General features: G+C 42.8%; 1 protein-coding gene across 1 annotated transcript; it reads right to left on the reverse strand.

Moving 5' to 3' along the window:
- Window positions 1-350: 350 nt before the first annotated feature.
- LOC127303152 (uncharacterized) lies at window positions 351-2,942 on the reverse strand. Its single transcript, XM_051333924.1, has 3 exons — window positions 2,562-2,942; window positions 2,375-2,434; window positions 351-696 (listed from the first exon to the last, which is right to left on the reverse strand). Exons 1-3 carry the CDS (start codon window positions 2,832-2,834, stop codon window positions 526-528), a joined length of 504 nt encoding a protein of 167 aa, XP_051189884.1. The 5' UTR covers window positions 2,835-2,942; the 3' UTR covers window positions 351-525.
- Between the last annotated feature and the right edge of the window lie 12,178 nt (window positions 2,943-15,120).

The raw sequence follows: 15,120 nt of genomic DNA on the forward strand, positions 1-15,120 counted from the left end.
CAAGCTAGTCTAGTCTGGTGGATCTCCTCCGGTCGATATTCTCACTTACTGACAGTGAATCTTCTCCGACGTTCGGTTATCATCATTGACGATAGTTACTAATTTAGTTCTTTGGGATCTTAGCACAATGATTTTCTGCATGTCTACTGCAATAAACTCTACTACATTAGATATACCAAATTACAAGGATCTCAAGTCAACCCAGATATGACGCTGTTTAACGTTGATAATATGGTACAGTAAGTCCGAAGTTGATACGAAACTAAATTATTAGCTTCCGTGGTTCTCAAAGCACCCAGCATCAAACAGGCTAGTTAAGCTAGCTCAATCTTTCGTCATACCTGCACAAGTAAAGAAAAGGAGTTCCTTCTTTCTCTACCATATATATCCCAGAAGGTAAAATGCACAGCTTGGAAAATTACAAATGGAATGTGTATCATAACTAAAAAAACGTTTAAAGAAAGATAAAACACCAACAACCAGAGCACATTATATGCATTTAGCACAGGCACAGTATAGCTCAGCTCACTCACTAACTTGGTCATCTGCGTTTTCTGCTGGGACAGCAGCGGCATCCGCCTTATCAAAGTCCTCGAAGCTGAGGCTAAGCGTTTGTAGTTTGAAACCAACTCCCTGGATGGCTTCCACCAGGTTTGAGGCGACTCCAGTAGCTTGCACTGTTGTCGCTTTTGTTAACTGCATTTGCAGAAGCCAAAAAAATACAAAACATCAACATCAACAATAACAATAACAATAACAATAACAATATAACAAAACTAGCATTGTGACGGGGACATTTGCGTGGCTAGAGTACTGACATACTGTTATACATGCACTTCAAGACTTTGACAGAGTGTGCAGTAGACAATTTTATTCATTGTTTCAGCATATGTACTTCTCTAAAATTATAATGCTACGAAAAATATGTAAAAAAACTAAATATTCTTAAATATGTATTGATAGCCGATATATAATATATTAGTGCAACTGCAGATATTCTTCTTTTTTTCGAGAATACGTCCTGGAAGACGTATCAATCACATAGATATTCTTCTTAATCTACAGTTTCCTGCCTCATTGTCAATATAAAGGCATATCCTGGTGGTCTAGCGTGGGGTGCAGATCTGGCGCAGCAGGTGCGCTGTGCGCCAGATTCGATCTGGTGAGATCGAGCGTGGCTCTCTCTTACGTGTTGGTCCTCTCCGTCCTTCCATTAGCCTGCTGTGGTGTGTTTCCCCATGGGCTGGCAGTTTGTCGGTTTGCAGTGGCAGTCATGGAGGTGGATGCTTGACGGCCAGCACCCATGGAGGCTGTATCCAACATCTCCGGCCGATGGTGTTCAGTGCGGCGGCGGATGGCGTGTCTCCTAGGCTTGCGCGTCAATGGAGCAGAGGCCCAAGATTATGATTTACAGTCATATGGTATGAGGTAAGGTTTTGGAGATGTTGTCACAAGGCAGGTCCTACGTGGATTAGCCTCAAATATTTTTTCTGTTATCCGATTTATTTGGCATCAATGCTTGGCATTGTTGCCAATAATTAATAGTATATGGTCATGTGCATCTATCGATGTAGAGGCCAGGGTTTAACCTCCTTTTCGAGAAAAAACTAAGTTCAACTTTGTTTTTTCATGTCCTCTGGGTTAACAAAGGAATGAAGTTTACACTAGGCTTTACAAGCTTCACGAAGTGAATCCAATGCAGTCTTTTACTCATAATATCTGAGAAACTGGAAAATAGAGTTCATCAACAACTTAAAGTGTTCTAATTACTACCATTTTGGGTTTCTACGTTGATCTGGTTTTCAAAAGAAAATAATTTCCGCGTTCACACCTAAATAATGGATTTCAGTAGTTATGGATCTAGTAATAGTCTAATGTGAGAATATGTATCTTGCAAATGCTTAGTGCTTAGAAGTTCTACTGGTCTCTGCTTATTGTTTTCCAATGTGGTAGAAAACTTGTTCTCAGTTAGGTGACAGTATCTTTTTGTTGTGCTTTATTCAGGGGGCCTTGAGCATAGAACCCCTCAAGGGACTTTCGTTGACACGGCCACATTGTATATACCAGTGCTTTGTACCATCAATGATGAAAGTTCTGCCGAGGCAGTTACAACCCTCTTGCGGTTTTTTAAGGCAGGGTAGTCTTCTGCGCTTGCAGACAGTACACTTATCAGAAAATTGATGTGTTGCGTGAATAGATCAATCACATGTGCACTATGTTTACAAATTGGGGTGATACTGAGTATATGACTGTATAAATATGTGCAAAGAAAATGCATATATGCGTCCACACTAGTAGTACGAGCAGGTGTGTTAACTTTTTTTTGGGGAGATTGGACGTTTGTTAATTAGAAGTCGGAAGTGGGGGCACTTACCACAACACTTCCGATGCCTTCTTCGATGAGCACCTCCAGGTCAGTGACGCCTTCCACCCCCTACAATACACACACACACACACACATACATATTCTTTATCCCCGAATTGCTGGTTGATTTACTGTCCGGTGTTAAGTTTCCATCCCAATTTAGCGGAAATTAATAAATGGTAAGACAGTTGTGCACCTCGAGAGCTTGGGTGATCTTGGGAATGGCCCTCTCCTCCATGGTGCCCTCGGCCTTGAAGTAGAGGACGAGGGACTCGGTAGTGTAGGGCGTTGCAGCGGCGGGCTCGGCCACCTCCGCACTGGCCGCGCGGACTACCTCCAGGCGGCCGTTCCGTCTCCTAGCCACAGCTCCGCTGGCAGCGCAGGAAAGCTGGAGGGAAGCGCGGCGAGGGAGGAGGGGAACCGCGGCGGTGGAGCGGAGGAGGTGGGTGGAGGCCGGCGACGACATCATAATCTTCTCCTTGCTTCAACGGCTCTTCCTCCTCTTCTTATCCTTGCGTCCCCTGCTCCTAGCTAAAGCTTATTATCTCTAGATTGGGATGCTCGGTCGACTCGGGGGGTTTGGGGTTTCATAGTGCGGTTCACTATCTTTTGGAATGGATAGGGTAGTGGGTAGATAGTACATTTTTTGGGGGCTTCGGCAAAAAAGAAAAGGATCAATTAGATAGGGTAGATTGTACGGTAAATAGCATGCTATCAGATCGAAAATGCATTTTGGCTCATAGTTGTTGATACATCTACTACTTAAAAAGCATATTTTAAAAATGTTTAAAAAGTATGAATACAAATTCTAGGTATACATCGAGACATTTTATATCCATACATAAAGTCTCGTGGTAAAATAATATTTTATGTCCATATCAGATCCTCTTCTCATCATAAGTTTCAACACTTTGTAGTTTTGTCCAATGATCTGTCTAGCGGGCTCTGGATGTTTTGGTTTGATGAAGGTTATGCCACCGTTAATTTCTTCAACTACTATATGATCTTAGTTATAGTTGCAAATTAATGTTAATTCGAAGGAGGGCCATTCATGTCTGGGTTCATCAACCTTGAGGCCCCTCTAGATGGTATCGATGTATGTTGGGGTCGGAGGCAACGGTCTTTGATGTGCAGACTCCGATAATTTGCTCCTAGCGCATAGGGTGGACCAGGAGAGCCGCAGAGAGGAGCTGAAGGAAACAAAGTGAGAGGGTCCAAGGATGCAAGAGGAACATGTCATGGGAGCGAGGGTTTCTCGAGTATATTTGGGGCGTGTTTGGTAGTCTGGACCTTTTTGTCGCTCCCGGGGGCAGCTCCAGACCATGTTCTCCACTTTGTTTTCTGGCATGGGTTGCATCACTAGGACCAAAAGCATCCTGATTTGATTGGTTGGTTGCACGCAAACCCAAATAGCTACAACGATGCAAGGTATGTTGTTTGGTTGCATCCATGATAGCGATCGACTCTTCTCTCTACTCGCGAAGTTACCATACTACACCACCATCACACGCATGCAAGCTAGAAGTTCATGAGTTCATCCATAGCTGCTACGGGTACTTAATCAAATCTAGTCCCTAGCTAATACAAATGGTAGTTCATCGATTTAGTCCCTAGATACTATGAGTAGCGGTTTATCATTACAATTCGGTGGTAATGAAAGGGAAAGTTTACCATAGGGCTATCAGAGGGGGAGGAATTCTTCTTCTCATATGTTGGTGCTACCTTTGTTATCCCACATTGCGTTTACCCACTCCATCCTCTTGTTTTTCCAGGATTCATCATCGCCTTGTTCCATGCCATGGTAACTCTCAACTTCAATAGAAACAACAGTTTCTCAGAAAACCTCATCTTTGCTTAACCTAATAACCAGTTGCGAAGAATGCCGCAAGCAAGAACAAGCTTCACTTGGGTGTCATAAGTGAATGATGAAAAAAAAAACTACACATATTTTCCCAATGTGTTGGGACTTGAAGTGCAAAGTGATGCAACAAGGTTGATTTTCCCCACAAGATTGACTCAAGGGTTTATATTGAACTCTCGGGGAAAAAGTTTAGTTCTCCCTTCTACCCTCTTCAAGCAACTTGTCAAGTAAATGAAACAATTTTATGTCCACGGCTCCACCGAGGTGTTTGTCGGGCACAACAGTGTGTAAGTAATACAAAACTTAAATAAAGAAAGAAAGTGAAGTGAACAATATATTTTTTATTTTCAAAATAATGAAGTGATAAATTTTAAAGTAAATGTAAAGGTGTCTTTTATAATTCAAAATGGACTGAGGTTCATGGTTTTACTTGATCTCTCTCTAGTAAACATGGTTGCATGGACAAAGCACTACATAAAAAGCAACAAGTTAATTATAGCAAGTAATAATATTATGTAGTTGATAAGCATTTATATGGGCATCACGTCCTAGAATAGAGATAGAGAATTAGAGATGATACAACATATCTTATCGATACTCCCTTGGAAAGGAAAACTTTGCAAACCAAGATAAAGAATAAATAGAATACTGCCTTAAGAGTTTTCACATGAAGTGTATTATGATAATGTCATATTCGAAACAAGGAACCTAGGATGTCACTAGCTGAGCAATGGCACATGTGATATTTTTATCCCTACTGAGGTAACCAATGAAAAGGTAAAAAACCATACTATCACACAACTTTGTGTCAGTCCACATCAATAGTACCAAGTTAATTACTGCAAATAACACACACATCCCCCACATGGGTTCTTCCATGCAAGTTTGATCAAAACATAGTATAGATGAAAGGGGTAACATATGCATCTATACGATACAAAAACCCAAAAATACTCAATTGCATCTCATTACCCATCTCATAATAAAAGATCCAACATCAAAACATTACATAGATGATCACAATCATGTAGGTAGCTCATGTGATACTAATTAGTGAAGAAGGTAGGGAGAGATTGATACAAGATACTTCCACAAACCCATAGTCCAGGAGTGAACTACTCCCTCCCCATCATGTTGCCGGTGGTAATGGTGTTGACAGAGGCGGAGGAGCAACCGAGGGCGACTCTAGCAGCGTTTCCCCTCCCAATCTTCGCAGGACCTCTCTATTTTGTGCATTTCATTGTTCACGGTCGCCTCCTCAGTGGGGTCATAAATATAGTCATTTTTAGATAAGAACTCAATGCATGACATTGAAACTGAGACAAAAGGGGTCAAGGGGCCCGAGGTGGGACCCACAACTCAACCAGGGGTGGGTCGTGCCATGGTCCCTCTCTTGTGACTCATGTGCATTTTGGTCCATCTCCTTTGCGCATCTTTTGATAGTTCTCGAAAAGATGACCCTCCATAAATTCCAGCTCAATCTAATGTTTCTAAGGTCCTTGAAATTTAAAAATACACAAAATAGTGGTTTCCTATACTACAACAAAAAAAACAATGAAAGAGTACTTTGTTGCAAATATACATAAATCGATGTAAAACACTTGGGAAACCTGACATATCATGCATATATATAATATGACATAATATAATACCATAATCACCAAAGTTTATGGATACATTTTACATGTACCAGGGTGGAATGGTTTTTAGTCAAGGACCTTGAACCCATTCTTCAATACAACAAATGACCTCTCAATGGTGACTCTAATGCTAGTGTGTTTGAGATTGAACAATTATTTGACATTATGTGGTATATTCCTTGAAGAGGATTCATTTAGATGGTACTTGGTTATCTTGAAGGGTGGTAAAATCCCAGGTCGGCGTGCATATCTAGCATTTTCTAGGTAGAACTTACCATGAGGGATGTTTAACACATCATCCCTAGACAAGGTGTCATCGAGAATTCTTGCACCAGGAGGAGATCCTTCCCAACCACCTAGCACATAAGTGAACTTCGTATTGAAATAAAACAACAACCAACATATTCTAGTTGGTATAGAGCTTCCTTCTGATGTATGATGAGACAGACAGTGCTTTGGGCACCCTAGTTGTCACATGAGTACCATCGATCACCCCAATACAATCATGTCAACAAATGAACAAAGAGTCATGTTTCTGACCATAGTAGTTGTGTGATGAAACAAAACTAAGAGAAAAAGTGCTCACCCTAAAATATGTCAAGCATATGTAGCTATTTTTTTTTATCTTGGGAGGTTTGCTACAAGTTGGTGGATTGATCATATCTCCTGTGAGCTCTGTGAGATCTCTCACTCCAACTATGTACAACACATGCTTGAAATAGCGAGAAATGGTCTTCATGGATCTCTTGAATATGTTATGGGCCACTATTCCATAGATGTGTGTATGCTATCTTCAAGCAGCCATCTGTCCCTGAAGGTTTTGACAAGTTCATAGAAAGAGGATCTTATTATCTGAAGCATTTGGACATACTCTACATCGTTGGAGTTGTAGATGTAGTTCAGATTTGCAATCCTCTCCTAATCTAGTTGTAACATATGACCATAGGTGAGCTGAGGAAAGGAAGCACACCTGGTGTTCTCTTGTGTAGCAGTAGCATCGAGACCTGAATGACATCAATGAGTGTTGTGGCCTGATGGATAAGCTCAAGCTGGTAGACCTAATAAGGGCCATCTAATTAACATGGGAACTTGCTAAATTCACTCTACATAGTAGTAGCTAAATCGATCAGCGATCGGGGCATGTTGTAGAGGAGGACAATGTGCTTTAGATCTACCATGGCGGACGAGGGAGACGAGTTGGTGTCCGAGAAAAATGTGGTGACCCTGCATACCACTGCATGTTGTAGTATGCCAGTCGTTGATATAACATTCACGAAGTACCATTCCGCAAATATTACATCCCTCAGAGTAGTACAACAGAACATAGCAGGTCCATAACTCATTCATTTAATATTACAATGATCATACACATATCGTCTCGGAGCTCCTCTTGGGTCCTAAGAGGGATACTCCTGGGTTCGAGGCGAACCCAATATAGCTTACAATATAGATGTCTCATTAAGTTGTACATTTATTTCTCTCGAGCAGCTAAGTATTAAGAGTTCACGCTGCTCGGCTACTACCACTACTAGATGGTTCTAGGCTTGTTCTCCTCCGGAAGCCTCCCCAGATCCGTAGACGATGAGGTAGTCTACGCCTTCAATACCTCCGGAGAGGTCTGGTTCTTCATAGCCGATGATCTCGGCTCCTTCATTGTTGTCGTAGTCCTCCTCCAGACGATTCAGACAATCTAAGCAAGGGATTTAAGATTGGGATGAGTACGAGCGTACTCAACAAGTTCTTTATAGATAAGAGGTGTTTGATGCTCTAGCTACGATACTAGACCAGAAAGTCTAATACCAATGCAAGTTTTGATAAACATGTCTTCAAGAGATTGCTTTTATTCCAAAGAGCTATGTCCGTCAGCCTTCACCGATTTACTAGAACTTCATGGAGCTCCTTTCCGGCCGCGTTCGCAGTTCCTTATCCCGGAACAGGGAGTGACAGGTCACAGTTTTTTACACTCTGCAGAGGTGTGTTGCTTTACCCATAAGAGATCTTAACCTTGGTGCCAACCGGGCAGCTTTCCCGTCCACACTTCCTTCGGTGTGAGGCCCAGTATAAGGTCTAGCCAATCATGTTCCTTCGCTACCTCGAACACCCACCCTTTGTTGCATGCCCCGACCCTGGGTCCTCGCCGGTCCCATTATTCCCACTCACGGGTGGACCCCGACCACGACGACAGTTTGGGATCGAACCAAACTCCTTCGCCGGTAGCTGCAACCCATCATAGACCGCAATACCGTGGGGACTTAAGGCCTCCCCAGCCAACCGCTTGCTCTTCGAGCGACAAGTGTCTACGGACTATGCCGTGGGGACTTAAGGCTTCCCAGCCCAACCGCTTGCCCCGACAGATACAAGTGTCTACGGTAAAGCGCATCCGTTGATGAACGAGAGGTGGAAACACTTTTGACTACTCCGTCCCACTCCGGATCTTATGGTTAACACGGGTATTACTAAGACAAGAATCATGGCGACATTTGTTGTTTAATCCTAGATGGATATAACCCTTGCAATGGAACCTCCACCATATCAACACAATCCATGGTTCCATTGCCCACCACATAGTCATATTCATAGTTATGAAAGTAGTGGTTTTGATTTTTATGCAATAGTGATAACCATAATACTTTGCAAGTAATTTGATAGAAATACTCAAATGACATGAGCAAGTGATGAACTTGCCTGAACACTGCAAAGTTTTGCAGTTGGATGGTGTGGACTGACCCTTGTCCTCTGTCTCTAAAAAATAGCATCATTGTCCGATAAGGGCAATGGTTAAAGAAGCAATTATGCATGCTTTCCATTTTTAGGGTTTGTTCCCCCCCTTTCCGATGTCTTATTATTTTATGTGAGAGGTAATTACTAAGAATGATTTGGAGATACTTGTTTTAGGGTAAATACAACCTTGAAATGTTGTCAAGGTGTTTTTAAAGTCCAATTGCATTAATGGACTTATTTTCATTATTGAAAATAATATGTGTGATTTAAATTATTATTTAAATCATCAAAATAAGACTTATTCTTAATTTTCTTCAAAAATTCTGTTTGGTATTTTATTTAAATAGAGAATTTTATGCTGATCAATTTTCATATTTTTAATTAATTTTTTAGAGCTCTTAACAATTTTCTATTGAATTTCAAAGTTTCTGGTTTTTAATTGAATTATGAAAAGTCACAATTGCCCCTGGGCCCACCTGTCAGTGGAGCCCAGCGGGTTGGGTTAGACCAGCTCGGGTCCAACCGACCCGAGCGGTCGCTCACTCGCCCACCACCTTGCGCCGCCTCGACCTAACCCTAATCCCCTTCTCTCTGGCGACCTGCGTCGCCTCATCATCGCCGGCCGATTCCGGTGGTCTCCGGCCGCCATGGCCCTCGCCATGGGGCGCATCTGCACCGCCACGTGATGGCGCACCAGATCATCGGTGTCAATCTGGTCCTTGCCGCCTCCTTCGCCGATCCCCATCGTGTTCGTCCGCTCGATGGTGCGGTGCTCACCGGCGCCTCTGGTGTGATGGCGCCGCTGTGGCCTTCGCCGCCGTGGTGCGGGGCGCTGCGGCGCTAGACGGAGCCTGGCCTGGCCTGGCCAGGTGCCGCCGTGCTTTCGGCGCGCGCCGCCGTGGCCGCCATGGTTGCGCCAGTCGTCTGCTCGCTCCAGGTACACGCCTCCTCCGATCCCCTCCTCTCTCTCATTCTTGCCTGCTCTTCTTCTTCCTCCAGTAGCTCTGGCCATGGCCCTCCTCCTGTTGGAGATGCCGCCATGCCATGCTGCCACTGCTGCTGCTCTTACTGCTGTGCGCTGCTTGCCATGACCACAGCTTCTGTGGCCATGCCAGTGCTTATGCTGCTGCTCTACTCTCCATGGCCTAGCTTAGGCTGTGCTATCTTTGTTATGCATGCCTCTGTGCAGTAATTCTAAATCCATGTGCTTGCTTAAGCTAGCATTTCTTGCTTGAAACTATCCCTGTGACTCTGTTCTTGATGCTACTACTGCTAGATCCTCAAGTGTATTTAATTCCTTGCTCTGGCTTAATTACTGTGTGTAATTCTTGCCATTTTGCAAGAGCCAGTGCTCCTGGTGTGCTATCCCTTGTGCTATAATACATGGAAATGCTCAGTAGAATCTGTTTGTTGGCTAGGCAGCACCATCCAGTGATGGTGTGCTGTTTGGATATAATTGGGGTTAGCTCATTTGCTTATCTGTGATGCAATTCATTATGTAATGTGTCTGTTTAATTTTATATGGTCAATGTGATGCTAGACTTGGGTGCTAGCATGCTTTAGCAAGCTCTGGTGACCCAATGATCATCAGCTGCTTGATTGTTGCTTGCTTTACTTACTGCCTATGCATGTCTGGCTTATTCTGGTGACTGTGCATCACCATGCCTTGTGCTGGTGTGTGCTGTGGTTGGCTCAAGCAATTGCTGTTGCTTGCAGTGATCAATTGGATCATGTGCAAGTGTTCCAGTTACTGGTGATCTATGACTTTCATTTATCTGTATAGCTTGTCCTTGTTTATTGGATAAGTGAGATGAACTGCTTGCAGTGATGACTCTTATAATTAGTTTGATTGAGCTAGAGGGATGCCAACATTAGTTGGGGACCCTAGCTCCACTTTGAACCCAACCTGGGTGATGATATTTGTGCTTGGCTTGGTGATTTGGCTGTTTTAGTGGTTGAGGTGACCCTGGCAGTAATCATATGCTGCCCTAGGGTAGCTCCCCTCTTGTTGGCTTGCCGTGGCTCACTAAATGCTTTCTGGGTGATCCATTTATTGGATTGCCAGTAGCCCTTGATGTTGAAATCAAATAGACAAGGATTTGTCTATGTCTGATGGCCTGAATAGCTGTAGGTGCTAAGTGTGTAGCTAGGCTAGCTTGTGCTCTCATCTCTTGCTGGATTTCTTCAGTTATGCATTGATTGTCATAGCTGTTGTTCCCATTAGATGATTTACTGCTGGCCTTTATCATGCTCTTGCTTGCACCATATGGCTTAGTAGCCAGATGATGACACAAATTGGGTATCACACCCTTTTGCTTGTGTGTGATTGGTGCATATGCTTATATATGAACAAAACCATCTGGTTTGTTCATGATGATTTGTATACCTCACTCCAGCTCCTAGAATTTGATGTTGGTGTAGAGGTTTTTCTTCTGGTGGTTTGTTTGGCTTGCCCTGCTCCTCCCTGTGGCTTGATGCTTCTTGGTTATGTGCTGTGGTGGTGAAACTGTGTTGAACAGCAGTGGCTGTTCAAGCTGTTCTTGTGTTCTTGTGTTCTTGTGACTTACTCGTGAGAAATTTCAGTTTGTCGATGGAATGAGCTAGGGTTTGCTTCAGGAAACCCTTTATACTTGCCCTCTCCCTTTCCTTCATGGTCGACAGCCTTGCTGTACTCCTCCCCTGGTCACTGAGTGTGTGTAGAGCATGCAGCAACCCTGGTGTGCTGTTGAGCATGCACACCAGCCTTGTGTACTGCCTGGTTGTGTGTGTGTGCAAGTCCAGCTTGGGACTTGTGCTGTGGAGAGATCAGCTTTGGCAGTGTTGAGCATATCTGCTCAATTTCCTTTCTTTCTAACCTGCCAAGTGGCTATGCCACTTGGCATAACACTTGTTTTATTTTCTTTGTGTTTGTGTGCAGGGATCAAGTTGATGCTCAAGATGAACTCAAGATCGTAAAGAATTCATGAAGATCACAATGTAGTTTAGGTCATTTAAATATCTTGAAATTTTCCTTTTTCTTTTTGCATTTATTCATTTCATGTAATGTGTTGTAATTTCTTAATTCAATTCTGAATATTGTAAAGACAATGTATTATGTGTGTGATTATCAATAAAGCTCAAGTTTTCCTTAATGATCTTAATGTAATTGTTGTATTACTTATATTCTTGCTTAATGATAATTGTTTGTTAAATTATCTCAATTTTGAATTATTTGATAATCATTTGATGTTTGAATTTGAAATTCAAATTCAAATTTGGTTTGAATTTATTCAAACAACTTAACTTATAATTCAATCATGCAACTTAAGATTTCAATGCAATATCACTTCTCTCTTCTCAAAACCCTAATTTAGATAAGTAGGAACAAGTTCATCGCACTCTCGAAACCCTAACCCTGTAGGATGTCGAGAGAGAAACCTGTCCCCCTTCGATGCAGTTTTTGTTTTAAAAGCGCAAAATTTCCCCGTAATTTACCATGCAATGCACATCCCTTTCTAAATCTACCCCTCGATCGCCTCTAAACCTGGGACATTACAGCCTTTCCCCCTTAAAGAAAACTTCGTCCCGAAGTTGTGGTTGTAATACCTGAAGAGTTCGGGGTATGTTTTCCTCAGGTCTTCCTCCTTTTCCCAGGTGGCTTCCCTCTCGGGATGATGCTTCCATTGTGTCTTGCAATACTTTATCGCTCGATTCCTAAGTTGTTTCCAGTTCTCCTCAAGAATCTTCGCTGGCTTCTCGATGTATGTCAAATCTGGTTGTAACTCGAGCTCTTCATGTGATACTGGTTCATCTGGGGTCTTCAAGCATTTTCTGAGTTGCGACACATGGAATACGTTGTGAACCTGAGATAACCTTCCCGGTAGTTCCAATTCAAAGGCTAACCCTCGGTTTTGACTCAAAATCTTGAAAGGTCCGATGTACCTAGGGCTTAGCTTTCCTTTTACTCCAAACCTCTAAAGTCCTTTCATCGGGCTCACCTTAAGATATACCATGTCTCCAACTCGTGGCTCCCATGTTCTCCTCTTTTGATCGGCATAACTCTTTTGTCGGCTCTGGGCTATCTTGAGCCTATCCCTGATAATGTCAATGATTTGTTGCTTTTCCTTGACATAATCAGGGTTGAACTCTTTGCTTGCTCCGGCTTCATACCAACATATCGGTGATTTACACTTCCTTCCATACAGAGCTTCGAATGGTGCCATCTTGATGCTGCTTTGATAGCTATTATTGTATGAAAACTCTGCTAGTGGCAAATGTTCTTCCCATGATCCTCCGAAGTCTAAGGCACAAGCCCTAAGCATATCCTCTAGGATCTGGTTGGTTCTCTCGGTTTGTCCACCTGTCTGAGGGTGATAGGCGGTACTATAGTCCAACTTGGGTCCTAAAGCTTTGTGTAATTGCTTCCAAAATGCCGACGTGAACACGGATCCTCGATCCGACACGATCTTCTTGGGCACTCCATGTTTACTCACGATCTCTTTGATTTAAAGATCGATGAGTTTCTCTCCTTTGTCCTGTTGATTTACCGCTAAGAAGTGTGCACTTTTCGTCAACCGGTCCACGATTACCCATATCATGTCCTTCTTTTTATTGGTCATGGGTAGTCCGGTGATGAAATCCATTCCTATCTCCTCCCATTTCCATTCTGGAATGGGTAAAGGTTGTAACTTCCCTGCCGAACTCTGGTGTTCAGCCTTCACTCTCTGGCAGGTATGGCATTCCGCCACATATTGTGCTATCTCTCTCTTCATGTTGTTCCACCAGAATAGAAGACACGCTTGATGCGGCAAATGCAATATCTTAGGTCCATGTACATCTTTGTACTACCCGGATGTATGGAGTATGGTGTTTGATGAGCTTCCCGGAGTATTACTTCCTTGATTTCAGCAATATCCGTAACACAAATTCTTTTCTGGAACCATAATGATCCCGATTCTCCGCGGTGAAATTCTGATGGTCTTCCCTCATCTATTCTTCTCATCTCCTCCACGATGAATGGATCGTCCAGCTGACCCATCATTATCTCATTCTTCAGGTTAACATTTAGCTCATCGGCTACTTGCAAAGCCGATAGTCCTTCATGAGCTTTCTTCTCCCAAAGTTGTATTTGGGCTTGACTTATTTCCTTCCTCAACTCCGGTGATATTTCTTGTTCCACTCCTCCGGTGCTCTTCCTACTCAAGGCATCTGCTACAACATTGGCCTTTCCTGGAGTGTAATTGATGGTCAAATCATAATCCTTGATTAATTCTAGCCATCTTTTCTGCCTCATGTTGAGTTCCTTCTGAGTAAAGAAGTATTTGAGACTCTTATGATCTGTATAGAGCTCACACTTCGCTCCATAGAGAAAATGTCTCCAAGTTTTGAGTGCGAATACAACTGCTGCTAATTCCAAGTCATGTGTTGGATAGTTCACTTCATGAGGTCTGAGTTGCCTCGATCCATAAGATATCACTTTCTGATCTTGCATGAGTACGCAACCCAATCCATGCTTGGATGCGTCACAGTACACGGTGTAATCCTTGCCAACTTCCGGAACTGCTAACACCGGTGCTGTGGTAAGTTTCTCTTTTAGAGTTTGGAAACTCTTTTCATACTCCTCGGACCACACGAATGGTGTGTTCTTTCTTAACAGCTTCGTCATCGGTCCTGCTATCTTAGAGAATCCTTCAATGAATCTCCGATAATATCCTGCCATTCCTAGGAATCCTCGGATTTCCTTGACAGTCTTGGGTGCTTCCCATTCTAGAACTGCTGCTACCTTGCTCGGGTTAACAGCGATTCCATCTTTACTGATGACATGACCAAGAAATTCTACTTGATCTAGCCAAAATTCACACTTGCTAAACTTGGCATAGAGTTGATGTTCTCTTAGTGTTTGCAACACTAACCTCAGATGTTCAGCATGTTCGGCTTTGTCTTTGGAATAGATCAAGATATCATCAATGAATACGATGACAAACTTGTCTAGATATGGCATGAAAATCTTATTCATGAGATTCATGAAAATTGCTGGGGCATTGGTTAATCCAAAAGGTACTACAAGGTATTCATGATGTCCATACCTTGAAACAAAGGCAGTTTTCGGAACGTCTTCCTTCTTGATCTTTATCTGATGATAACCGGATCTTAGATCAATTTTGGAAAAGACTCCCGCGCCTCTAACTTGATCGAATAGATCTTGTATTCTTGGAAGTGGATACTTGTTCTTGATTGTCACATTGTTCAAATTCCTGTAGTCTCCGCACATCCTTCTTCCTCCATCTCTTTTATCCACGAAGATCACAGGTGATCCCCATGGTGAAACACTTTCCTGTATAAATCCTTTATGTTCCAAGTCATCCAATTGCTCCTTAAGTTCTTTCAATTCCTTAGGCCCCATCTTATATGGTGCTTTAGCAATCGGAGCTGTTCCTGAAATTAGGTCGATAGTGAATTCTATCTCCCTATCTGGTGGCATACCTGGTAATTCCGCAGGAAACACATCCTAGAATTCATTCACTACAGGTATATCCTCTAACTTCACCTCCTTC

Source organism: Lolium perenne, chromosome 1 (assembly GCF_019359855.2).
Source record: "Lolium perenne isolate Kyuss_39 chromosome 1, Kyuss_2.0, whole genome shotgun sequence".
Taxonomy (NCBI): Eukaryota; Viridiplantae; Streptophyta; class Magnoliopsida; order Poales; family Poaceae; genus Lolium; species Lolium perenne.